The sequence below is a fragment of the Lepidochelys olivacea genome (genome assembly GCF_965140295.1).
Source record: "Lepidochelys olivacea isolate rLepOli2 genome assembly, chromosome: 4".
Taxonomy (NCBI): domain Eukaryota; kingdom Metazoa; phylum Chordata; order Testudines; family Cheloniidae; genus Lepidochelys; species Lepidochelys olivacea.
The window spans coordinates 72420239-72446904 of record NC_140414.1 but is presented as its reverse complement, the minus strand read 5'-3'; the positions used below and the strand labels follow the sequence as shown (position 1 = coordinate 72446904).

Sequence of the window (26666 nt, the reverse complement as noted above, 5' to 3'; positions counted from 1 at the left end):
GAAGCGGAGCGATTGAGCTGCCTCCGAAGTGCCGCCGCTGAGGAAGAGAGGGACTGAAAAACCCGCTGCCGAATTGTCACCCCTGCCCTGACTGCGGGGCCCAGGGCCTGAGGCAAATTGCCCCACTTGTTCCCCCCCCCCCTCAGGGCGGCCTTGCCTATGAGAAAAATCACTGTTTTTTGACTTCCAGTAAAGATTTGTTAAGAGTTTGGAAGCTAAATTCTCCAAAGACTCTGTCAGTACTCCAGCATGCTCGAGCCAGGGCTGTACTTAAGGACTATCAGAATGGTTATACACAAGGGAGCCAAATTAAAGTTGCACAAGCAATCATAATTCTAGCATTTCCTAATTGCTGGGTACTTGACTTCACAACCACAACACTGCTGTTTTAATGTAGTGTTTTCAATGTGAATGTTTTTTTTTTTAAACTTAGTGTAACCTGTCTTAAAGTAACCGCTCTGCAACCCAGGAAAAAAAAAAAAAATCATACGTTGCCTGCTATAAGTGGTCTTTCACTAAAATGTCAAACTAAAGTACTCTGGATACATTGAGGATATTTTAAAGTCTCATGCCATCATTATACTGCGAAGACTTTAAAACATAAGATGGCAGTAGATCCTATAGCATATACCAGTGATGGATCTGCCCCAGAGTAGCACTGGAGATGCTCCTCAATAATGCAGGTTTCATTGAACTGCATACGAAATATGCCATAAATACTGAGGGTAAAAGGAATTTACCATCATGAGACAGGCATAACCTAGCAAGAGATGTAGCTGACAAATTGGCAATGGGGGCAGCCTTTGGTATATGTAGTCTTATGTATAGTAATGATATAGTCCCCATACAGGCCCCCACTTTTGAAACAGCTCTGGCGCTGTTCAGCAGGCCTTCCTAAAACAGAATGTGACAAAGCTAAGAAGTGGGGCTAAGTGAAGTAGAACCTGTAGATTGCACTTTCACCAAGAAATGCGACTAACACCTCATGCACTGGGGACATAAACATTTAGATTGCTGATCATGCGGTTACTGGAAAAGATATAGGTGTACCCATTTTAATTTGAGTTTGCCTTCACTACATATGCAGAGATATAATACTTGAGTGGGTAAGTCTCTCTGGATATAATCTGACCTCATCCAGTAGTTCCAGAATAATTATGATCTACTTATGCTAATGCATAATATCTTCACTATTAATAAATCAATGAGATTTCTAATAATAAATACAAAAGGGAAATATTTAGTTTAATAAAGATTCATCTTAATTTTACCAGTCAGTAAGTCAATCTTATTTCCATCAAAAAAGAGCCTTTTATATTATTGTATACCCCATTCTTACTTTTCAATTAGTTCACAGGCTTCTTTCTTTGTGTAGTCTGCTTTGCTGGGATCAAGGTGACTTTGAAACCATTGCAATTTTTCTCCTACAGGAACAAAGTGTGTGTTAATTATTATTGTAGCACTAGCATAGACCAAAGCCTATCAATGTTCCTGCAATAAATCCCATTTTTCAGGGGTGTAAAATTCAGTCATAAAAATTTGCCTCACTATGGTACAAGTACAAGGTCTCAGTCTAGATATGAAATTAATACAAAGAATAGGTTTCATCCAGTTATTTTTAATTTGGAGGAGAAGGTAGAAGTTGTTTACAGATGTTTTTCATCCTCCTTTACTAAAAGAATAAATACATACATACATACCTAAATTGTTTTGAAGTACTAGAAATCAGGAAGAAAATGTTCAATTTATTTTTCTTAAAACACAACCCAATTTTTCAGCAATCAATATACACAGTATAATTTTTTCAGATAGTACAGTGCAGAGGAATTAGATGAACATCTTAAAAATTGTTAAAAAATTTTCTGTAAGTACTGCTTGTGAAATGTTTAAAAGTACCAAAAATCACTTTCAGATCATGTTATATTAAGACATGATGGGGGAGGGGGGGGACAGAATCACCATATTGGATCAATATCAAGATAATCAAATATGTAATGGAGAAACTGTCAAAATTAGCAACTTGGAGTTGCAGTCTGAGAAACTGGCCTGAGGCCTTTTCATTCCCTGATTAACAGATCTGCATAATTTAAGAGTAAAGTAAACTAACAAGGTAAAAATCAAACTCTTTAAAACACTGTATCAAACTGTGGTCTGAAATCTACCAGCCTTCCCAGTTGCTGCCTGGCATCTCTGCCAGTTCACAAACATCTACATGAGATGATACAAGTATAAACTTCGGAGAAGGCTACATCTAATCATATAGATTGACAAGACTTGGTGGTATTAATGAAATAAAGGTTTGTTCTGTAGTATGCCAAGTTGCCTACTGCTACAGTCAGCCACGTGATGAACTCCACATGTGTTGCAAAGAAGTGAAGTCAAGAAATCCCATACTCCTCTTAGCTCTGATTTCATTTGCAGTTGCCAGGTTGAAGTGAGAACATCCATGATATTCTTACAATTTTATACACTTTATTAATAGGCTATAAAGACAGTCCTTACCCCAAACAGAGAACAATTGGATAGAATTTCTTTTCCCACAAAAGTCTGTAAGACCTAAGTTATAGGACAAACCTTAATTTTGATTTCAACCAAATAGCTTATGATACTCACCTACAATACTCAGACGCAAGGCTTTTTCATTCTTCAACCTAAAAGACAAAGTGCACACTCCAGTCAACCATTTCCCAAGAGAAAAATCAATGGAAAAGCTGGGTGAAAACATGTTGTAGCACAATTCCACTTCTAAAACCTGCCAATGTCACAACTTCTGATTTCCCTTTTTATGTGAGAGCTCCAGGGCAACCAGTTAATTCAGATTTTAGTAAACTATTTCCAACATTTCGCTACTGCGTTGTTTAAAGAAATGGTGGAAGGGAGGTGAAGGCAGAGTAAAAAGACCTCTTGATATTTATTGGACCCTACAATATAAACATTTTATTGTGACAAGTAGATATAAATAAGTGTTCTGATATCGTCACAAAGCCAGCCAATGGCTTTTACACTAAGATTTTCTTCATCTGTTCCCAAAGAGTTTTTCTCTTTCTCACTCTCTTTGAATTATGGGTTATATACTGAAACCTCATCAATGCTGAAGGAGGCATATATAACCTGTTGTTCAGTATTTGTTAAATGCCCCACTCTAGTGGCTGGTTTACAAAAGATTCAAGTCGCCTAGAGCTACTACCCAAAGGAGCTGCTCAAGTACAGTAGTAGAGATTCATGATTTTACCCCTGGAGAGCTCAGTCCAATCCCCAGCAATGACCCACATCAGTCCTAATTTTGTTTCCAGCAAGACAGGTTAAAATATACAGAAGTGTTCTAATTATTGTTACTTCGGCACAGAAAAAACCATTATAATAATGGCAGATTAACACAGCAACGTTAAAGCTTTATTAGGTCTTTTAAAAACAGTATTACTCCGTGTGATGGAGACTCTCCAAAAGTTATACATGGGAGAAGAGTCTGATTAAAATATACAAAATAAAGGAGCAGATCCTCAGCTGGTATAAACTTATAGTGACACTGACTTCAGTAGTGCGAATGACAATTAACACGAGCTGAGGATCTGCCCCAAAATGCCTAGGGCATCCTCTACCTGGGATGGACACTCTTTTTGTGTAGTAGAGTCTAAATCTAAATAAATTAGTTTAGCAGGGGGTAGGAGAAGTTGAAGTTATTTTTATTTCTTTAAATATTTCACAAGTAAGAGCAATTTTATAAATGCCAGCTAAAAGATGAAAATGCTTAAAGAAAAATGAGTCAATGGAATTCATCTGAGTGTAGGATTTGCAGGATGAGCAGACTTTAAATTAGACAAATCTGGAATGTGATGAGCACAGAAAATGTAAAGGAAGGATTTAATATTAAAACAAATTAAAATGTGAGTTGTACCTAATGTTTGAAATAGAGACTGCTGTAGGAAAAGAGGGAAGGAGTGCAGTGCACAGAATTGGAAGCACGTGGTGAGAAGCAAAGCAAAGGGGGAGGATTTTGAAGGAGGAGAGCACAGAAAAAACAATCTCATTCCATCTGTAGGTAACAGCATGAAAAAAAGACACCAATGAAAGGAGAGGACAAAGGAAATAGCATGGGCAGATGATACAGTTTTTACAAAACAAAATTGTGTGCTTCAAATATTTTTAATAATACAAGTCAGCCCATTATTTTACATATTAGTTATAACAGAAGCTTTGCATTTTTATTTAGTCATCTTCAGTGTTTGCCATACCTTACATGATAACACATACAGACAATAGTGCATGTCTACAAAGTGTTGCCATGGAGAAAATTGGGACGTCAGACAGACAAGCAGCCTAACTAAAAGTGTAAGCTATATAGTTTCACCCTGCCTGTAAATGCTGCATATGAGGTACATGTTAGTTGGTAGTAGGTTACTATCCAAAAACCACTAAAAATTTTTGTTGTTTCTTTTTTTCAGGGGTGGGCAGGTGAGTGCTTGAATGCACACAGGCATTATTTATGTGTGTGCATTCATAGAAACTCTTCACATTAACAGATTTTCATGAAAAAAGTTAGCATAGAACACGTTATTTACATGATTGGCACTGTACTCTGCAAGAGGAGATTGGAGTGGGTAGAGGTTAAAGCCATGTAGATCCCAAATGAGAAAATATTAAACTCCTGGAAGGATATCACTTTCATTTTGTGAAATCACTAACAGGGGAGGGATGAGGGGACTCCTAGAAATTAAAGTAGCATGTTCAAGTCAATAGCTTAACACAAGGAATTCTTCCAGTGAACATTAGGGCTTGTGGAAGTTGTTGCAGTGACAACAAAGGAGCTTTTATCCACAAAACTAGCAGCTTTCTCAAACTGGTCCACCATTCTGAATGCAGGATTGAGCCATGAGGAACTTCACAAGTGAGAGCTTGTGGGAATGAGAAACAGTTGCCCATCACAACAGGCTGCAGTCTGATAAAAATGCACACAAGTTAGCCACTCCAACAGTCCCCTCCTCGTGTCTTAAGGTATGTCTACACTGCTGTTAAACACCTGCAGCTGCATGTGTCAGCTGACTTAGGTTCACAGGGCTTGGGCTATCTGTGGTTGTTTAACTGCAGTGTAGACATTCGGGCTCGGGTTCCAGCCTGGGCTTTGGGACCCTGCAAGGGGGGAGACTGAAAAGCAGCGGTAAAGGTGATGGCTTTTTTTTGTTTGCAATATGGGTATTACCCAATATTATTATTAATTTGTACTATTGTCATACCTATGAGCCCTAGACATGGACCAGGACCCAATTGTGCTAAGCGCTGTACAAACTCAGAACAAAAAGACAGACAGCATATGGTGGATGGCGAAGAGATGAAACTGAGATTCTACTCTGAAAATTGAGACTAAACTTTGGTTCTACTCTGCAAGTTCCATGTTTATGTCTCAGATTCCATGTCAAGAGGTTTTTTCTCTCCTATAAATTCCATCCCTGGCTCCAAAGGTTAAGCTGGGTTCTTTGATCCTACCTTAAAAACTACAGTTGAGTGGATAAATTTTCCTTCGCTTCCTGTTTCAGGCTGTTAAACAGCTGCTGTTCCCCCCCAACCCATACCCCACCCATACCCAACTACGTTTGCGAAGCTCTGGGCTGGGGTGAGGGATGAGGCTATGGGGTGCAGGAAGGGGCTTGGGATTTGGGGGGGCTCAGCACTGAGGCAGGGGATTGGGGCAGGGGCTTACCTCAAGTGGCTCCTAGTCAGCGGGGGTGCTAAAGCAGGCTTCCTGCCTGTCCTGGCACCGCAGACCGAGCTGCGCCCTGGAAGCAGCCAGCAGCAGGTCCAGCTCCTAGGCAGAGGTGTGCAAGCAGCTCTGCACGGCTCTCGACTGCAGGCACCACCACCCCCAGCTCCTGTTGGCCAGTTCCCGGCCAATGGGAGTGCAGAGCCGGTGCTTGGGGCAGAGGCAGCATGAGGAGCCTCAGTCGGTCACCACCACCACCCCCCGCCTAGGAGCCAGACCTGATGCTGGCTGCTTCAGGGCACAGTGCAGTGTCAGAACAGGTAGGGACTAGCCTGCCTTAGCTGGCCAGCACCATCGACAGGACTTTTCATGGCCCGGTCAGCGGTGCTGACCAGAGCCGCCACGACCCAGTGCTGGGTCACAACCCGCAGTTTGAAAACCACTGACCTAGGGCCACAGGGAAGGCAGTTCAGGGGACTGGGGAGAGAGTGCAGAGGGCTGGGTTGCAGCCAATGCATAGGGGACAGACTATGTGGGGAGGACTGGTGGCAGTCCCTGAATGGGGGATAGAGACCAAGGTACAGTCCGGAGATGAAAGGGTTGAGTGCTGGGGGACTGGGTGCTGAAGGCAGTTGCTGGGAAGTAGTCCCTAGGTGGGGGAATGAGTGCATGGGGGCCATTCCTGGGTGGGGGACTGGATTCCGGAGGTGGCAGTCCCTGGGGAAGAAGGGCGTCAGTTCTGCCCTGGACAGGGCACCCTGTCTCTGCATCGCAGGCACGTGTCCCAGCCCAGTATTGAGGGGGAGGGTCTTGATGCTGGGGGGGGATAGTCTCAGGGGATTGGGTGATAGAGGAGCATTCTCTGGCTGGGAGGGGTGGGGGGCAGTCCCTGGATGGAGGGTCTGGGTGCATGAGGAGCAGTCCCTGTCTTGGGGGGCACTCCACACCAGGCAGGGCTCCTGAGCTTTGCAGGCAGGCTCCAGGTGCTCAGCCCAGCCGTGCCGCCAGCAGCAGTTTAGAATCTAGGGTGGCAATACACCATGCCATGACACCCAAATTAATTAATTTTAAGAGTTAATGTTTTCACTTATTTTGCTCATTTAAAATACTCTTGGTAGACATTTGCCAGTGTTGAAATGAAAGGTATTATATCGGGCTGAATCGTATTGCTAAATACTAAGCCTTTTTTGGTAGATAGTGTGTGGACGTGGCCCGTGTAACACACAGAGAGCTGCATATGCAGCCCGCAATGGTAAATAGGTTGAGAACCGCCTGTGGCTCATGAGCCACAATTTGGCCACCCCTGCTCTACAGTGCAGACAAATGCAATAATTCCCTGGCAACAGTGACATGAATAGTCGCTATCAAGCTAAAATAGCTTTAGAATTATTCAGTAGAACTGCAAAGCTGCCCAAGACCCTAAAGGTCTATATAGAGAGTAAGAAAAGTATTTTTGGCAGTACATACCAGAGGCATGTTATTTTTAATAAAACATAGGGGAGAGAAGAGGGTGCATGTCATAGGTGCCAATTCTGTGGGTGCTCCAGATCTGACAAATCAGACTCCTGAAAAGGGTACAGTGATCTGTAGAGGTTGAGAACCACTGACTTCTAGCATTATTCTGGTTCCAGGTCTCACTGCCTGGAGGACCCACTCACAATAGAAGGGTCCATCACTACAGAATTGGGATTCAAAGGCATTCTGCCTGCACTATAATACAGAGAGGCTCAAAGACACTTTAGTGAGTGCAGATTCTCCCAAACTGCATAGTGTCAGGAGACAGAAGCACTTCATAAAACTTCTCTAAGACATTTTTGTGCACTGTAGTCACTTCAGCACATCAGCCAGATAATACTTACCAGTGTTTGTTGCCTTGGGAACAAGCGTCGGCAAGTACTGTTGTCTGGTTTGTTGAATTATATTATAGTCTAATTAGGTCAGTCTATTGCTACATCTTCCTCTGCTAGCTGTAGAAGGTATTCCTGTGCTTGGAGGGCTACAATGACCTCTCATTATTGCAATACGAAAGGTGTCAGGCAGATAAATTGCTGGTTTGTCTCCTGCATTCTGACACATGTGGCAGGGTTTCCTATATCAGGTGCAGCACAGATATGCTCATGTAACCTTTAACAGGTGCCTAAGGCTTTGTTGACAGGACAAAGGTTTACTGGTAATACTATACAACCCTCCCTATTTACTCCCAATATAAAAGTGTCTTTTCTTGGTTTAGTTTAAACCTGTTCCCAAACAACAATAGCTAAACTGAAAGAAGGAGCACACATACCAAATCAGAGTGTCTATACCAGATTATACTGCTATAATCGTATCAGTTTAAATTCACACCTTAATTTATACCAGGATAATTTTCCTCTGTAGACAAGCCTCAGACTGGGCAAAGTAGGTCTAAGATCATAATGCAGTCTCAATCTGATACTGATGGCAGTGGCAGTCTTGTGCATTACTTACAGTTCACTCGCGGTCATTCTACAGCATTTTTACTTTTCTAGTATTTGTTACTTTCTCCACTGCATACTTAATTGATGTTTGCAAAGTACAGTGAAATCCTTGGTTGGCAGGCATAAGAGACAAGTATAATTTTAGTTGCATCTATATACACTGCACCGGCACCTCTATTTGAAGATTTCCATTTCCAAACCGATATTATTAGTTGGGCCTTTGGTTTTACATAAACATTAATTAAGCCCTAGAACGAAGATACCTGACAATTTTTTAAAAGCGTGGAACATATATTTTATCTATTTAAAAATGCTAAGACAGCTATGAAGATCCATGAGTTCCAGTCTCTAGGATTTCAGCCACTTCTCATTTCACATCTGTTCTCTCTACACAGAGCTTGTACACACTACCACTTATGTCAGCATAACTTCTGTCAGTCAGAAGGGTGTGACTAAGCCACACGCACACCCCACCCTCCGAGCAATGCAAGTTACACTGACCTAAGTGCCAGTGTGGATAGTGCAATGTCGGTGGGAGAGCTTCTCCCGCTGACATAGCTACCGCTGCTTGTGCAGGTGCAGTGATTATACTGACAGGAGAGCTCTCTCCCAACAGCATAGAGCGCCCTCACCAGACGCACTGCAGCTGTGCTGCGGTAGTGCTTCTAGTCTAGACTAGCCCATACCATATGCGGGCTTATGGCACTCACTGCTACAGGGGGAAAACGAGAAGTACTAGGCTGAGGAGAGCTGGCTGACATGAGCAAGAAAGGAAGAAGCAGACACAATAAGGAAGCACAGGCAGAAGACAGCAGCACAAATTCAGGAGACTCAGTTAAATAAACCGCAATAAGCTATTTTTTAAAGAGTGGCATTTTATTGAAGTGGGAGTTTCACTTAAACCTGCACAATAGAATACTAGTTTTCAAATATTTTACAATTATTTATTTCAATTGTCTTGCTCCTAAATTAGTTTTTAAAAAACCCTAACCTACACATATACCATTAATTCAAATCATGGTTAGAACACCATAGTTCTTAAACACAAATATTGGAAAGAAAGGAAATTCATAGTCAGAATTCCACAAATATCCTTAACTCAGCCATAAAACCCTACTTCTGCGCGTGGTTCCACAAGAAGCGTGGTTTCCGTAACACTTAAAGCACATACTCTGGAAACAAAACCAAATTAAACCCAAGGGTAGTATGTAGTCATATTCTGGTTATTGTTACTCTATTTATTACCATCACTTACAGCCTGTGATGGGGCAGACAGGCCCCATGCTGGCAAGGAGGGGATTGATGAGGGTCTGTAGTCCCAATTGGCCCTGCACCTCTATACCTGTAGCAGATGTCAGGAGAGAGGAGGGGAATTAAAAGGAGGTGGCCCAGCTCAGTTTGGGGTTGACAAGGAAAGAGAGCAGCGCTCTACTCCTCTTGGTAAGGGAAGCCTTGTTTCAAGCAAGAGTCTGAGAGGGCTTACTGCATGGATGAACCTCCAAGCAGATGGGACAACCAGCCCAGAAAGACTAATTAAAAGGACTGGTTGCATGAAGAGAAATCCTGGGCAGGGTGGGGTGTGACTCTGTCAAAGACTTAGAATCACAGAATCATAGAATATTAGGGTTAGAAGCAATGTTCGCTCTAATTTTTGACAGGCCGTGTGCGCAAAAAATTTCTTCTGTGCAAATTTTTGACAGGCTGTGTGCGCAAAAAATTTCTTCTGTGCAAATTTTTGTGCGTGCGGTGTTTTTCCATTTGCAAGGGGTTTATGCACACACGTGCACAGCTTAGAGGGAACAGTGGTTGGAAGAGACCTCAGGAGGTGATCTAGTCAAATCCCCTGCTCAAAGCAGGACCAACACCAACTAAATCATCCCAGCCAAGGCTCTGTCAAACCGGGCCTTAAAAGCCTCTAAGGATGGAGATTCCACCACTTCCCTAGGTAACCCATTCCATTGCATTGGAACTTCTCAGATTACCCTGGATTTGAGTTTGTAATATTCATTTGTCTTTTGGACTCTAATATCCTGGAAGAGATGGAGTTAAAGTGTGACCTGCCTGAAGGGCAGAGTCATGGGAAGACGTGGACCACTGGAGGACTAGTGTGGCTGTTGGGGTGCCAGATGGGGAGAGAGCTGCCAGAAGGCGCTGCAGCGGTGAGTCCACTCTTTTTTACATTGAAGTTTAATTTTCCTGGTTGGTTACTATTGTCTCATAACCCTAATAACATTTAAATATAGTAGTTCGTGAAAAGCCAGATTAACTGTCCTGGTCATCTCTAATCATACATTTAATAGATAAAATGTGCAGTAGCAGAGAATCTCCCAGAGCTGTTCTAAGAATATATATTGGCATTTAAAATGCCAACAAGCAGACCTCCAAAGCACGAAGCAACCCTAAAAAAAAGTTCCCAGCTTGAGGAAAAGATTTGTTCCCAGAAGAGAGAGGCTGTTATGCCAGGAGATCAGATTACCATGGCACAAAGGAGTTTCAGCAGTAGGGACAATCAGAATTCTTCACCAAATGTTCTACCCTGCCTGCACTAGGCAAACTCTATCCCTCTCACCACAGTGCCCTTGGCTAGCCCCACAGAAGGGGGGTGGGGGAAGATCTCATAAAACAGCAGGATAAAAGATGCAGGGACCACCTCTAGAGATGAATTATTCAGGCTCTATTCTCATTCAGTCTTTCCCTCCTTTTGCAAGGCTACAAAATATGCCAGCTATCTTGGCGTTTTCTGTCATCTGGACACTTGTAGTAAGAAACAGAATCTGAACCAAACTTATTGTCAATGTCAACTTGTAGTAGATTCAAACCAGGTGAAAAGCTCCATGTCAATTACCAGTCACGTGTTAATCAGACTCATTTTAAAAAGTACTTTGGTAAATAGATTGATAGTGTAAGTAAAAGTTCTGAAAATAATCTGGCAGAATTTGGCATTACGTTCAAGTTTTATGCAATGATCTTACATTTTAGTTAATCCTGTTTACTTAATCCTGTCTCTGTGCAAGGGCATTGACTAGATGATCTCTTCAGGTCCCCTCCAATCCTACATTCCTATGATTCGGTACCTTGACTTTCTAATAAATCAGGTTGTCTAATTTAATTTTACATTATTCCTGTGCTGAAGCTTCTATCAGCTTCCAAGCAATGTTATTCTACACACTAACAGTCTCACTATTAGGAAATAATGCCTAATATTCAGCCTAATTATCTTTGTTTTAAATTCATCTTATTAATTACTCCTAGTTTTAACCACTTACCAAAAAAGGTTTCAAATTTCGTGTTCCCCACTTTCCTGAAATTCAGACACAAAATAATACTTTTAAAAAACACAGAATTAGTCTCCCTTTCCCCCACATTGAATAACATCAGTAAAAATTAACTCACTTTTCCTTTTTTTCCTGTTTGTGTGCTTCTCTCGTAAGCTGAGCAGCCTTTCTGCTGTAAGGATGGATGACTTTTTTCTCTTGCCCTCCTCCTCTGCCCTTTGGTACTTTTGGCTGAAATGAAACACAACAAGGAATAAAATGAGACACTTTTCAGTTTCCTTCACAAAGTGTCTCATAAGCTACTGCAACCAGAGTAAAAGACTGCTCAAAGGGAAGCCAGCAGCACCTTATCTTGAGTGACTCTCTTTGAAAGAGCATGCATTGACACCTCAGAAGGTCCAAAATTCATACAGTGGGTTTAGGTGGGCTTGTATAAGTTATATTCTTGTTACTCCTTGTGTTACTGAGAATAATAAAATGCAGACTCCCGAGTTCAGATTCCAACACAGCACATGCAATATGAAAATCAGGCATACAAACTGATGGCTGAAGCAAGCATGCAGTTATAACACACATCAACTCTGAACTAAAAAAAGATAAAATTTGTTACAGGCTGCTACTCTTCTACAAACAGAAAATACCTTCCTTCTTACAGAGCTCAGTGGTGAGGAAACTTTAAATTACCTCTCCTAACAAGGATGCAATTTCCAGTATACCCTAATTTAAACTTTGCCCAACTGACGGCTCCATTTCAACCCTTATCAGGAACCCATTTAACTTGCACAGAAGGAACCAGATTGCAGCTGCCACCCACAGAGACTACATGTCATTTTTTTTTTCTTTTTGCGAATACAGACTAACACGGCTGTTACTCTGAAACCTGTCAAAATACAATGCTCCATCTTGGTCACTTCTGTACTAAAGGACTTTTACAAATAGAGATAAAGTTATAGCTTTCTGCAGTGTCAGTGACTCAAGTGCATTTGTATATGTTCTAAAGAAAAACATCTTAAACAAACATTCGGGTAACAGGAAGGGGCTCTTTTTGAAAAGGAATACATCGCAAGCCTCATCCCCACACCACTCCATTTCTCAGTTCTCAATTTTTTGTTGTTGGTTTTTTTGTTATGAAGTTTGAAGGTTGCCCCAAAAAATTAATGGAAAGACTACTAAGGACTGTGATATTGAGGAATATATAGGGAAGAAAGAAAACAAGAGTAAGCTTGGTCATAAAGTAGTGATCCTGCACTAGTGTTCACAAGTTTATTACTGTGATGATTTAAATTTGCATACACTGCTTCCTCTAGCACTTCTTGAGAACACACCCTGAAGCTCCACTAATTTAAAGAAGGTATTAATAGCCAACTATTGTTGCTCATGTGACTTCAGCCCAATTTCATGCCAAACTGGAAGCAACAGCAACATAAACAAGGCAGCTTTTTTTGTTTTGTTTTTTTTTTAAATCATGCCATAAGCGGCAAGGAATTTTCCTCTTGAATCTTACGCACACCACTGTGCCATAATAACTTACTCCTGGCCAAAGAGCAAGTTATATTGTATTCTATTTGATTACATATATACAGGGCACTTAAAAACATACTGCAACATGAACTTGTTTTGTAACATCACAGAAAAACAAACATAAATAGGAAGCTCTGTAGTTTCCATTGTTGGGGGCATCACAACGTGGATCAGGCAGAATCTGTACTAATGAACTGCTGTATATGCATTCCAAATCTAGCTTGAGGGCTTCAACACCCTCTGCTACCACACAAGTGACATTAGCATCAGGTGATCAACTACACACTTGCATGCTTCTGTCCTAAGTCACCCTGCTGCGTAAGGGCCAAGAAGATAAAACATAGGAGAAATTAAATGTTTAAAACCAAGAGATGACCAGAACCCATGGTGCTGAACTCATTTTTAATATCTATTTTCAAAATCTGAAACAAAAAGTTTTTCTGGCTTTGAAATGGAATTGCAGTTTGATGGCCTTATTCTAGTCCACATCACAAAAATGTGATGCAATTTGGCACAGCCTTCTACCCACAAGACTGGAACAGAAATTTTTCAGTTTAGGATTGCAGTTTCTAAACAGAATAGTGGTGGGAAGTCTAGAAAAACATAGATAATTGCTCTCGTCAAGTCATTGCTAACAATCCTAGACTCATTTGCCCATCCAGTTCAGAAACACACTGAAATACAACTGTGAAACAGCAATACACATACAAGCAGACTACTTGCTCAAAACTTGAGCCAAAAGTGTCCAGAAAAACAGATACGTTTCAGTTGCTGTACCTTGATCAACAATGCAGAAAGTACAAATTAAAAACTTTCACCAAACGCTTTCATATCTATTTATCTTAACTAATTCATCCAGACAACTCCCTGCAGATACTCCTTGAAATGGACTGATTCAGAAGCAGTTAACATATTTACTACCACTTGTTAGTTTTTCATTCTCCCTGTTTGGTATGCGTCTTCTACAGATAGAGAAGACCTCTAGCTGCAATCCTGTTTGTTATGTTCATTTAACTTTTGTTTGTTTATAGTCTCTATAACAGAATGATTTTCTGTCCTGTTGATTTAACGTAGAAAAGGAAAGAACCAATTTACTACCTGAGCATTTACAGAACACTGATCCTATTCCAACTTCTGCAACATGTTTTAAATTGCCTTTTCTGATGATAGAACAGCTTAAAAAATGGCCTGGTTAAAGAACCTGCAATTAATGGAAGAGTTTTTAAAGTACGCTCTGCTGTACAACAGCAGATTTTATTCACGGCTAGAATCAAGAATTACTAAATTTTTTTTTAAGTGGAGAAAGAAAAGTTTGCAAATTGGAATGTATGTCAGTGGACACCATTAAATATGACAATGTATAATTTTATTACACTAGTTTCCCTAGTCCCCACACTTACAGTAGGAAAATCAAATACACCTGCTGAATTTGCACATGCCAAACTGCAGGTACAACTCTGGGGGCGGGCTATAAGGCTATTTTGAATATTTGGCCTTGAAAGCTAAAATACCTATTTTAGAGGAATTCCCCATAAGCATATAAACAAAATAGATTATTATCTTGACTTTAGTAAAGCTTTTGATACTGTCTCACAGGAACTTCTCACAAACAAACTAGGGAAATGCAACCTAGATGGAGTTACTATAAGGTGGGTGCAAAACTGATTGGAAATCCATTCCCAGAGTGTAGTTATCAGTGGTTCACAGTCACGCTGTAAGGGCGTAACGAGTGGGGTCCCGTAGGGATCAGTTCTGGGTCCAGTTCTGCTCTATACCTTCATCAGTGGTTTAGATAATGACATACAGACTACACTTACAAAGGGTGAAGACAATACCAAGCTGGGAGGGGTTGCAAGTGCTTTGGAGGATAGGATTAAAATTCAAAATGATCTGAACAAACTGGAGAAATGGTCTGAAGTCAATAGGATGAAATTCAATAAGGACAAATGCAAAGTACTCCATTTAAGGAACAACCAGTTGTACACATACAAAATGGGAAATGGCTGCCTAGGAAAGAGTACTGTGAAAAAGTATCTGGGGGTCAGAGTGGACCACAAGCTAACACTGTTGCAAAAAAAAGCGAACATCATTCTGGGATATATTAAAGGAGTGTTATAAGCAAGGCAAGAAGCAATTCTTCCACTCGACTCCCCGCTGATTAGGACTCAGCCTGAGTATTGTGTCCAGTTCTGGACGCCACATTTTAGGAAAGATGTGAACAAACTGGAGAGAGTCCAGAGAAGAATGACAAAAATTATTAAAGACCTAGAAAACATGACCTATGAGGGAAGACTGAAAAAATAGGGTTTGTTTAGTCTGGAAAATAGAAGATTGAGAAGGGAGATGATAACAGTTTTAAAGTATGTAAAAGATTGTTACAAGGAGAAGGAAGAAAAATTGTTTTTCTTAACCTCTGAGGATAGGGCTTAAAGAAGCAATGGGTTTAAATTGCAGCAAGGGAGGTTTAAGTTGGACATTAGGAAAAACTTCCTATCAGGGTGGTTAAGCACTGGAATATATTGCCTAGGGAGGTTGTGGAATCTCCATTATTGGGGATTTTTAAGGGCAGGTTGGACAAACACCTCTCAGGAATGGTCAAGATAATACTTTGTCCTGCCTTGAGTGTAGGGGACTGGACTAGATGACCTCTCAAGGTCCCTTCCAATCCTATGATTCTATGACTTAAACCATTTGGACTGCTTACATTAGGCATGTAGAAAAACTCAGCAGAATAGAAAGTAAGACTTACACCTAAACCTTACTCCTTTTTTTGTAATAAAAATATATATGCAACAGTATTTCTAATTGTTATTAAAGGAGTAAAGATTTTGAAAAGAATATAGTCCCAGGGTATACCAAGTTATGCTATAGATTTATTAGTTCTCTTATCCTGTAGTATGTTGAGGTAAAACAATATTTTTATGAATACAGCTGAAATAAATTATCTATTACGAAATGTATGCATTGCACAGCTTTGTATATTAAACACAAACTTTGCAAGTTTGTACTTTTAATAATATGGTGTAGCAACAGACTCCCAACGCTATCTAAGCAACTTGGATATTTAATTTCTATTAGAAATCAGTAGGGATTATATGTCCAACACCCCCACCTGATTTTGAAAAAAATCTCATCTATATAGTCTTCATATTGAGCTAAACAAGTCTATATTTTGGTATTTTAATATGCTGGAAATGAATCGATTGAAAAGAGGCGTAGCAAGGGCAGCATGTTAGGATCTCCTGATTACTTGTTATTTTGGTCTTTGTTTGTATATATATTTTCAAATTGCAGCGGGGAAGGTTAAGAGTGGGTGTGCCGGGTAGGGCAGGTGGAGCGAACAGCGGGTAATGAAGGACTGTCTGGCCGCAGGGGAGCGGCGGGATCCCTTCAGTGAATTCTTTGCGGAGTTCCCAGGCTTGACTGACTTCAAAGCGCAGAGTAACCGTAAGGGAAAGTAGATTGGTGCAGGGCACCAGGTGGAGGACCCTGACACACAGAGGCAACGAACGACCCTTCCAGACACCCCAACGCCCCCGCTCCAATGTAACCTGCCAGCAGCCCCACGGCTCCTCCCTGCCTCCAGCACGGGCTTGAGCCCGCGTTAGAGGTAGGCAGGCGCTGGGGCGTGACGCGGGCGCTGGGGAAGGCACCTGCCCCCGGGGAAGCTCCTCGCTCGCTCCCCGGACAGGCGGCGAGGCACCGCGGTTCTGCGGCGAGCGCGGACGTGTTGGGCTTCGATGTTTGTGCACGTGGCTCCGCACGTGCTGGTTCCCCCGCAGGGGCCGAGCGCCACGGACCCTGGCGTCGCCCCGGCGCGGGTGCTGGTGCCTCGCACAGACCCCGCTGCTCACCCCGGCCGCTCTGCGCGCCCCCCCCGCTGAGCTGGGGCCCGGCAGCGCAACAGGCGACACCCCCGCACTCACCATGGCGCGTCCGCCGAGCGAGCGGCGCAGGCAGGCAACGGCGACGCACGCGTGCGTGGCGCGGGGGAGGGGGGCACCTCTGCAAAAGCCGGAACTGGGCGTCTGGTCCGCCGGGAAAAGAGCCCGGCTCGGTGCCTCGCTCCCGAGCGTCCCGTTCCGCCCGCTCTCGGTGATCCCGTCGCTGGCCCGGCGCCGCGTCCTGGTCCTCGCCAGCGTCCCCAGGGGTGCGGCCTGGGCGTCCCGGGCGCGTCGCCCCAGCGGGGGAGGGGCCCGCCCTTCCGGCTCACCCCCAGCCGCGCGCTACCCAGAACAGGGCTGGAGGAAAAAGCAAGTCACAACCCCGTGCGCGGGTGTGGGCCAGCTCCGGCCCGCAGAGCACCGTTTTCCTCGAAAAAAATCTCAAAAGGAAACCAAGATTTATTAAGGACGTTGTGGGAAACTGTTGCCACTTGACTGATCCCCCATCAGGAGCAGCAGTTGATAATACAGTAATAATGGCCGAAAGCAAATGTGTCCTTAACACTAGCAAACAGACCGAGGAAGTCAGCAGTTCTCAGTGCTTTACTTCTGCACTAAAAAAATAAAAATTCTGTGCACAATATTTTAAAATTCTGCAAAATTTTATTTATCAAATAAATGTGGAGGCTCCAGCATCGCATTGGGGTGCATAGGCCACTATGTTACGAATTATACCTGATAGGACACACCCACAACTGCTGCGAATTATACCTGATAGGATACGCACACAACTGCTGTGAATTACATCTGGTAGGACACGCACACAACTGCTGCGAATTATACCTGATAGGTCATGCACAGTTCGAATCTAGGCTGAGGCACATAAACAAAGTCCACAACTGCAGAGTTCCCAAAAACACCAGGTTTATTACACTCGAGCGTGGTGCCCCCCTGCTAGCCAGGAGGGGACCCCGAATACAGATTATACAAAGGTTATATATCTCTTAGCAAAGAATGTTGCCCTCGTGCATCGGAAACCTTAGCCAATAAAAAAAACCCTTTTCTTACCTACCACCTATCCCTCGTGCTAAACTAGTATGTTAATTACACAGCATGGTCCTAAAGCAATGCATCAGTAACTTTTATTATCAGGATGGGAGGCCTCACGTCAAAGGCCAGGAGATAGGGAGTTAGGGACAGACAAAGAACAGATACCGGGAGTCAAGGCAGGCTGGAGACAAGGAGGAGGATTTTCACAGGAATGCAGTATCTATGGAACACTCCTTCTGGTGCATGATGTGCTTGCTTTTAGACAATGGTGGGCCCCAAACCAAAATGGAGTCACATGTGCTAACTTTTCCTTAACAACTGGCTGCACAGAGATGAGTGATCACTGTGCAGCCCCCCCCCCCCCCCACAAGGACTCAATGGTGAGGCTGAACCCAACCCTGACCAGGCCTGCCCCAGAAACACCCCAGGGCGCTGCCCCTCTGTGCCAGGTGCGGGCAGGCAGCCTCAGCAAAGCAGGATGCAAGTGTGGAGGGGCTTAGTGTGTGGGGATCCAGGTGTAGGTTGTGGGTTTTGTGTGGGGCAATCTGGGTGCAGGTGACTCAATGGAGGATCTGGGTGCACGGGCTTGTTGGGATGATCTGGATACAACGGTAATTGGACTGGCTGGGATGATTTATTTGGGGATTGGTCCTGCTTTGAGCAGGGGGTTGGACTGGATGACCTCCTGAGGTCCCTTCCAACCCTGACATTCTATGATTCTATGCAGGGGAGTCCAGATGAAGGTGGTTGTGGCTCAGCAGGGGGGTCTGTGGGGGATAGAGCTTGGCAGGGGGGTCTGGGTGGGGTGGGGCTCAGCAGGGAATAAAGATGTGGGGGAGTAGGGCTCTGTGGGATGGGGATCCAGGTGCAGCTGGTTGAGGCTTGGTGGGGTGCAGATCCTGGTGTGGGTGGCTCATTGGGGTGGTCCAGGTGCAGGGGGAGTGGGGCTCATTGGGGTGCAGGAGGGTTCTGAGGCTCTGCAGGAGGGTCTGGGTAAGAGGGGGTCTGGATCCATGGAGCTTAGGCGGATGGGGGAGCATTTCCCTATACAGGAATCTTTACCCCCTGCAGCCGAGGAGCAATGGGTGCAGGAAGTTGAGGGAGGGGAGTTCGCAGAGCTTCCTGCGGCTGAGGGAGAAATCTGGGGGTGGGTCTGACCCAGCCCTGGATGCAGTGCAGGGGAAGAGGAAGTCCTGTCTCCCTAACCCAGCTGGAACGAGCAGCTGAGCCCAGCACAGGGTAGGAGCCACCAACCAGGTTTTCCCCAGTCCCACCCTCTGCCTCACAATAATTTACCTCTCTGCGTCTGCCCTAAGCACCTAAAACATATTGCTGGGGAGGAATGCATGACTGCTCTTGTGACTTCCCTTTACTTCCCTGTCAGAAAGTCATTTTTTCTGCAGGGAAGCAAAGAAATCTGCAGGGGACATAAATTCTCAACATGTGTAGTGGCACAGAATTCCTCCAGGAATAGTGCTTCCACACAGCAACACAGTTCAGTGTCCCGGACCCGCATGCAGGCAGTCAGGTCAGCCAGATTTCAGCCTCTTCTCACACCTGGCCCCAGGTCATTTAATGAGGTGACTATTCTTTCTGAATGTTTGGGATTGAGGGACTACTATAATGCCGCTTCTAAGTCCCAAAATAGCTCACTGGGTTATAGGTCCTATCACAAAACATAAATGCCAACAACCATGACTGGCTCTCTCCACCAACCAGTGGATAGAGTCCAGAAGTAAAAGTTTTAAAATATTTAATTTCTTACAGCCTTAGTTTACCCATTTGTGATATGGGGATGATAATAATACCCATCTGTGTAAAGTGCTTCAAACATATAGCATTTAAATAGCATTTTCAAACTAAGTACTACCAGGGGTGCTGGAGCAATTTTTATAGTGGGGGTGCTGAGAGCCATTGAATCGTAAATCCCTATATATGACAGAAACCACTTCAAGCCAGGGATGCAGCAGCACCCCCAGCACCCTTAGTTCCGGCATCTATGAGTACTACTATAACATTCGTCAGGTATGTCAGAAGAGCATCCTGATAGATTAGCTTGGCAACTGCATCCTGATAGATTACTTTGGCAACATTATGCCAAGACACCATTCATTTAGTCTGTCATGGCGGCATTTATCTAACGAAGATATTATAGCTTCAGTGTTTGTGTGACATATCTGCTTACACAACTTCTCTCAAGGAAATTATAGTAAAATATCTTGAGCTAGTTCAGTGTCTGATATAGAGTGAGAATATTAAGAGCATTCTCCGTAGAATAAATGTCCTAAAGATACTGTTCTTTCAATTACTAAAAGAGTTCACTTTAAAAAAAGATTCTTGGGCCACCTCCTCAGCTGGGGTAAACTAGCATACTACCATTTAAGTCAATGGAGCTCTGATAGTTTATTACATTAGCTGGGGATCTGGCTCCCTTGTCTCCTATTGTGAACATCTATTATCTACCTATATGCCCTACTCAGCCATTCTTTTCCTATTTTGTGTTATTTTTTCTCCCCTTTACTCTCATAAACATCTACCTTCCAAGACCAACTCAGGACATCTGAATACCTGGTCTTGCAACCCTTATGAGAAAAGTCCTTAATCACACTGGTAGCCCAGTTGAAATCAGTGGAACTATGCGGGCATGAGGACGACTACTACTTTTTTGCATAAGAGCTGAAAGGTATGGCCCATAGAACCTACAACAGTATGTGGATTTGAAATAATACAGAATATGGGGTAGTATGTGACTTCAATATGTAATGACTATACTGAGGAATGTAGTCTTTTTATTTGCACTTATTTCCCATTTATGATACATGAGAAAGAATGAGGTTATATTGGAAAGATGCTTCCACAAATTATTTATATATATCCTAAATTATTTATATATATTCTGAATTATTAGGATTTTACTGGATGTAAGAATTTCACTGGAAATTCTTACTTTCACCTGTGTGGCAATGAGGATCAAACACCAAACAAGGCTAATAATATAATGTAGCCAATATGACAATTATATTAGAAATAAAATAGAAATACTATCTAGTTACAAGTAACTTCTCCCAGACACAACCTGCAAAGTCTGTTTTCTGTCTGAGACAAAGGAAATGTATAAAGATGTAGGAGAAAGATAAAAGTGTATTATCATAATATTTTTGTATTTATTTTTTTTTAAAGAAAACAGAATAAGTATGGAAAGGGATTAATTTTCCTCCTTATACACATTGTTTCCAGAAACTGCAGAAAAGCTTTGAGTCACCTTTGGACTTCAACTTGGCAAGGTGCATTTATTTCAATGACAACTAAATGTGGTTATTCTGAAGAAAGGCAGAAATGACTGTATTAATAACTTGCTTCTTATTAAACAAATTTTGCATTCATATTAATACAAAATATTCTGAACATTTAATTCTTATGTTAATTTTTCAAATTATTATTTTTAACGTATCGAGGAATTAAGTCTTCTCTCAATTAACATTTAATGACCAGCTACATGGGGCCATTTACACTACAGACAAGCAGTTTAGGAAATCCAGTTACCACAGAATTGTCTCCCAACATAGTTAAACACAATACCATTTTGTAAAAAGAAAAGGAGTACTTGTGGCACCTTAGAGACTAACCAATTTATTTGAGCATAAGCTTTCGTGAGCTACAGCTCACTTCATCGGATGCATACTGTGGAAAGTGTAGAAGATCTTTTATACACACAAAGCATGAAAAAATACCTCCCCACACCCCACTCTCCTGCTGGCAATAGCTTATCTAAAGTGATCACTCTCCTTACAATGTGTATGATAATCAAGTTGGGCCATTTCCAGCACAAATCCAGGTTTTCTCACCACCCCCCCCCCCACACACACACACAAACCCGCTCTCCTGCTGGTAATAGCTTATCTAAAGTGACCACTCTCCTTACAATGTGTATGATATCTAAAGTGACCACTCTCCTTACAATGTGTATGATAATCAATCGAAGCCTGAGCCCCACTGCCTAGGGTCAAAGCTAAAGCCTGAGGGCAGCTCTGAGTGGTGGGGCTCCGGCTATAGGCCCCCTGCCTGGGGCTGAAGCCTTTGGGCTTCAGGTTTGGCTCCCCAGCTGTGGGAGGTGTGGATCAGGCTTTGGCTTCCCCGCCACACCCAGGGCTGCAGGGCTTAGGTGGGTTCAGGCTTTGGCCCCTTCTCCTGGGGTCATGTAGTAATTTTTGTTGTCAGAAGGGGGTTGTTTATGAATCAGGACAAAGGATTTGTCTGATATATCTTGGAATGCAAAGAGACACACTGACTCCTGCACCTAGGAGTCAAATTGACAGAGTGCACGTCTCATGAAAGAAGAGTCACAGCCTGCCTTGCTGTAAAGTGCTGCAAGGATTTCAAGTGAGGATTAGATATGAGAGTATCTTGTTAATGAAGTCTAGGCTCTAGAATGGAGTGTTTATTATTTTATTTTATATGTAACCATTTGTTTCCAATACTGCTACTTGTTACCAGTTGAATCTTTATACTTTGTTTAAAAAATGTGATTTCACCATAAGCAAATCTAAGTGCTGTGAGTTAAGCATAGCAGTAATCTGAGGTGGAACTGGTAAACTGGCGTATACTGTTTCTTTGGAAGCAGTGAATCGGTGGATATGGTGAATATCCAGTGGAGCAGAGGCTGGTCCAGGGAGATACTCTGAGGACTGAACTGTGCCTGTTGTTAACCAGCAGAGTGACAGCAGGATCTGTGAGGTATAGAGAGGAGTGCTTGTGTTGCCAGTGCGGATGGGGAGCTGACTCAGAGCCAGCCACAGACAAGGCCTCACATTAAGGGTAGTGCGGTGCTTCACAACCCTGGGTACCCCAAGGAAGCATCACCACAGTTATACAGCTGGATGCCTCCCATGCTGTAACACAGTACTATGCTTTAACCATATGAAGAGACAACTGTAACCCAATATGTTATTTGTACAGTGTGGATGAACCCAAAGGGAACATAAGCCTCTCTGTCAGGATGGGGAGAAAAGAAGAGAGTGGATAACTATGAAGAAAGGAGGCAACTTTCTATCCACATCCACTATGCAAGAGATAACAAACTCACAATCCTTCCTTCCTATTTTCCCTGTTCTTCCACCGCCCATACTTTATTCTGCAAAGGTAGACCGGTGAACCCCCTCAGTCACTGAGTCATTTAGCACACTTTGGGAATTTCCTTAGTCATAAGAGGCCTCTCTTGCCTTTCAGCACTTTACCCATCCCACACATTGCTTATAGAAAAGCTACTTTTCACAAGAAATGCACATCATTGTCATGCATCAGAGACTAAAACCTAACACAACATAATTTCTGCTCTTCCAGAAGAAGACTGCTACAATGATGGGAGGTGCAGTCTTTTAGGCTGTTCTAAAACTAACTAAACAGAGATTTTTGCAGTAAATACTGGAGGAAGGATGGTCTTGTGATTAAGGCTCAGGGAAGTTTGAATAGAATGGAAATAGAACTAAAATGAGTCAGGGTACCATTATGTTATCACTTTTGCTCCTTCATCTATATTTTTTGGATAATTTACACAGGGTTGCTTATCCTCTTGTTTTAATAACATGCATCTTAGGCCACATTGATGTTAGATGAAGATAGTTACTGATCCACTGAAGTCCCAATTCCTTGTACACCCAAAACTGCCATTGATCATTCTCAGTTGGACTTTAGGTCTGCAACGAATGCCAAAGGGCTCCCAGAGATGAAATTGCACAGATTCCCCTCTTGAACTCAGAACACTTGTAAAAGCTGCAGTACAATATAATAGGGAAGGGATTTTTTTTAACCAAATCACTCAAAAGAACTCTAATGTAACAAAAGTTTTGTCACTGAAACAGTAGAATAATCTAGTAGTTTGAAATGTTCTCTAAAGGCTATTCAAGTGCTATCATGTATTGAGGATCAAAATAGTGAGTTAATTATCTTGTCAGCTACTGAACTAAAATAGAAAATTGTGCACAGCACATATCTTACAGGTGCTAAGGGAAAGACACTAGTTTCACAGATGGATTAAAAAGTATATTGTAACTGAGGTGTTACGGCAGTGGTTGAGATGCAGCATGTGGTAGTTTCTTAGTTTGTAGTGCAAATAATCTCCGTAAATATGAAACCTTCCATCTTGAACAGTTGTTCATGCTGATTGTAGGGTGTGTTTTGTTTGTTTGTTTTTAAACTCCACTATCTAACTGATACTCAGATCTGAGCCATACACAAAATTTGTATAGAACTGTAACAGGGTTGCTTGCTCCTTTGTGGTCCAGAGGCCTGGGCCCAGCCAACCTTGATTACTGAAGAGGGCAGCTGGTCCCCTACAAAGGAACAGCAAGCTGTATTCAGGGAGCTGAGCAGGCGCGACAGGGAAGACTCTAAAACCAGGGGGAGTTGCTAGGAAGGGCTGGGATTAGCCTAAGCCAAGGCAGGAGGGGACATGAGACACCAAGGGAGTTTGGGCCTTTGCAGAGCCTTAGGCTGTGGGGAAGGCCTTTGTGTTACATTTTAGTTTAAGTGAATAAACCAGACCCAAAGGAGAGCAGTTGTTGCACTTGTAAAATCCTCATTTGGAGATAATTTGAGGAAAGGGGAAAGTGAGGTGAAGGACTGTTCACAGGGTGGCCTGAGGCCACAAAAGGGTACCTGAGACAAGACCACATGTTGACAGAACCAAATTTTATTTTTATAATGTTCTGATTTATTTACTCACCTGAGACCCTTATCAAGTTAAGGTTTACTTGCAATTTTTATAGCCATTGGAATATTTGTATAACTCACTTAAAAATTAACATAGTATGTAATCATTCTGAAGTGCGCTCGCAGAAATGAAACTAACACTCGAAATAGTGTCAGTCACATCTGGTATGTGTCAAAATCTGTCCTGTGTGGGTTGATAGACTAGCCCAGCATTAGAGAGCTAAGACATCATGTACTATATAAGCAATAATTACAAATTATAATGGGTAAGAGAATTTGGATTTAATAGTAATGCAATGTAAAAACAATGTCATTAATTATATGACTGCATGCCAGCTGAATTGAATCTAAAATTGCAATTATTTTGTGATTCAGAAAAAAGTACATCTGTTCTACTCTATGTGGGAGAAGGATAGACTTGGGAGATAAATATGAGTTTAGGCTGTTTCTTTTACTGTTGGAGTTGAATTTAAATTTTTTAAAACGTCCTGGAAGAGCCCTGATTTTTTTTCCCCCACTGCCTACCTCCTTATGCAGTTATTTACACCTGTGCAGTGTGGGTGTGAAATACTACCAGAGCAGAATTGTTGCATTTCATATGCACTGTATAAGGTATACTTAGGTATAAATGACTACAAATACATCTAGATAGAAATAGGCCCACAGATGTATGTTCATATCTGTCACTATCATTAACATGAAATACTAAGCACTTATACACTATGGTGATGAGGGACATATAAATGTCTAGTTAGAAAGAATGTGAAAGAGCTACTAGTTATTGGGGAGAAGGAACATATATTTTACTGCAGAAACTAGCTGATCAAACTGTTCTACATCTCTACTGAACTGAGTGGAGAGACCCTTTGTGTCGAGTTCTATAACCTTTATCGCTTTGTAATTGTTTCACATCTTGTTTTCATATCTAAGGACCATTTATTGACTGAAAGTGTATGAGCCACTTTAGAATATTTCCTGTTCCTTTACAAGATCAAGTATGGGATAAAAATCCACTTTGCAGCATGTAGCTTTCAAAACCTGACATTTCTTCCTAAGATATCACCTTCAATAGACATAAATTCATAATTTCCCTATCTCAAGGGCACTTGCCAAAGACACTCAGGATAGGGTCATTGATAATACATTACAATATTTTCTCTCTTTGAATAGATTAGTGGGCTCTCAAACCTAGCAATGTTTCAGTACATTGTGTGATTACCATACTATCTAATCTACATAAGATCAAGGTCCTGAGTATTATTGGATAATATGTCACAGCTGAACATTTGCCATTCTTAAGGTTATGGAGAGCAAATGGAAGCATCTTAGTTTGTAATATGATTATGTGTAACTTCACAACATTTCCATGTATCAGAAATCTACAAGGCTGAAAGATGAGGTTTCTTTTAACTGTATCAAATCAGTTATTTATTCATTTGCATTGTAGTAGTTGCTAAAAGCTCCAATCCGAGTCCCTACATTCAAGGGTTTTTTAAATGTATATGGGTTTTAATTTCCCTTTCTATATAGTTAGCAATGACATCCCTTTCCTCACAAAATTGCATGGGAGAAGGAAGTTATTCAAAAATCTCCATGCATTAAAGTGTTCTGAGCTGGGTAAAATTTTTGAACAAATATTTTATTCTTAAAAAAATCTGCTGTTTAGTGTCAAATTCAGTACACAGTTTCAGCCCCTCAAAATTTTTAAAAAAAAGTTAAAATGTTTTATTTTGACCATTTAGAAACAAAATATTTCAATTTTTCCTTTCAAAATGATATTCTGCTTTGAAATTTGCCTAAATAAATTTTTTTTAAAGTTAAAATATCTGAAAGCAAAACATTTCATTTTGGATTAACAGAACATCTCTGTCAATGTAAAACCACTTTTTTTGTTTTTTTATTTTGCTGAGAAAACTGAAAAGTTTTCATTTTGGATTGACTCAGAGACCTAAAACATCTGTTACGTGCACAGCTGAACAAGGGTTTCCAAGGCATTGCCTTCTCAAGGAGAAAGGTTTGAAGTACCACACAGACAGAGGGCATTTGTCCAAATGCATTTTTTTTTAAAGAGGAAAAT

General features: G+C 42.0%; 1 protein-coding gene across 1 annotated transcript in view; it reads right to left on the bottom strand.

Annotated features, from left to right (window-relative positions):
• The window catches only part of TMA16 (translation machinery associated 16 homolog), a 53028-nt gene extending 35879 nt beyond the window's left edge, over nucleotides 1-17149 (bottom strand). Inside the window, exons 1-4 of the mRNA XM_084626292.1 lie at nucleotides 16874-17149; nucleotides 11545-11657; nucleotides 2614-2651; nucleotides 1340-1424 (exon numbers count right to left, since the gene is read on the bottom strand). Of these exons, the coding sequence (XP_084482418.1) occupies nucleotides 1340-1424; nucleotides 2614-2651; nucleotides 11545-11657; nucleotides 16874-16876 (239 nt within the window). The 5' untranslated portion in view covers nucleotides 16877-17149. The remainder of the gene's footprint in view (nucleotides 1-1339; nucleotides 1425-2613; nucleotides 2652-11544; nucleotides 11658-16873) is intronic.
• Between the last annotated feature and the right edge of the window lie 9517 nt (nucleotides 17150-26666).